Source organism: Penaeus monodon, chromosome 15 (genome assembly GCF_015228065.2).
Source record: "Penaeus monodon isolate SGIC_2016 chromosome 15, NSTDA_Pmon_1, whole genome shotgun sequence".
Taxonomy (NCBI): Eukaryota; Metazoa; Arthropoda; class Malacostraca; order Decapoda; family Penaeidae; genus Penaeus; species Penaeus monodon.
Window position 1 is genome coordinate 31,018,675 of NC_051400.1, and position 479 is coordinate 31,019,153.

Genomic DNA, 479 nt, shown 5'->3' on the forward strand with positions numbered 1-479 from the left:
CATTGGTATGGGTGTGGGTGTTTGTATGTATAAATGAATAAAGAAAATTACCTACCACACAGTCCCCAAATACCGTTCTAACCCTCTTCTCTCTTTCTCACGCCCACCCAACAGGCTTGGTGGGCGTGCAGTTCGTGGGCGTCGTAGCATGGCTGCTGGTGGAGCGCCCCGCAACCAAGGAGGTCTACCCATACCGCTTGGTTGCCGTGTTAACCTGCGGCATCTCCAACATATCGCTGATCCTCTCGCTCGGCTACAACATGGTCCTGATTCTGCTGTGTACAGTCTACGCTTTCAAAACACGCAAAATCCCCGAGAACTTCAACGAGGCTAAATACATCGGCTTTACTATGTACAGCACCTGTATTGTGTGGCTGGCCTTCATCCCCATCTACTTCGGCACCAATAATGATTATAAGGTAAGGCAGGATGGCTGCGGTTGTGGGTGTTATTGTGTGTGTGAGGTATCTGGTGTTTCG

At 50.1% G+C, this 479-nt stretch overlaps 1 protein-coding gene across 1 annotated transcript in view; it reads left to right on the top strand.

Annotated features, from left to right (window-relative positions):
• Positions 1-479, top strand: part of LOC119581935 (metabotropic glutamate receptor 8-like) — a gene marked incomplete at its 5' end in the record, with an annotated part of 173,067 nt that overhangs the window by 163,478 nt on the left and 9,110 nt on the right. The window contains 1 exon segment of the mRNA XM_037930107.1: positions 115-419. Within this exon segment, the coding sequence (XP_037786035.1) occupies positions 115-419 (305 nt within the window).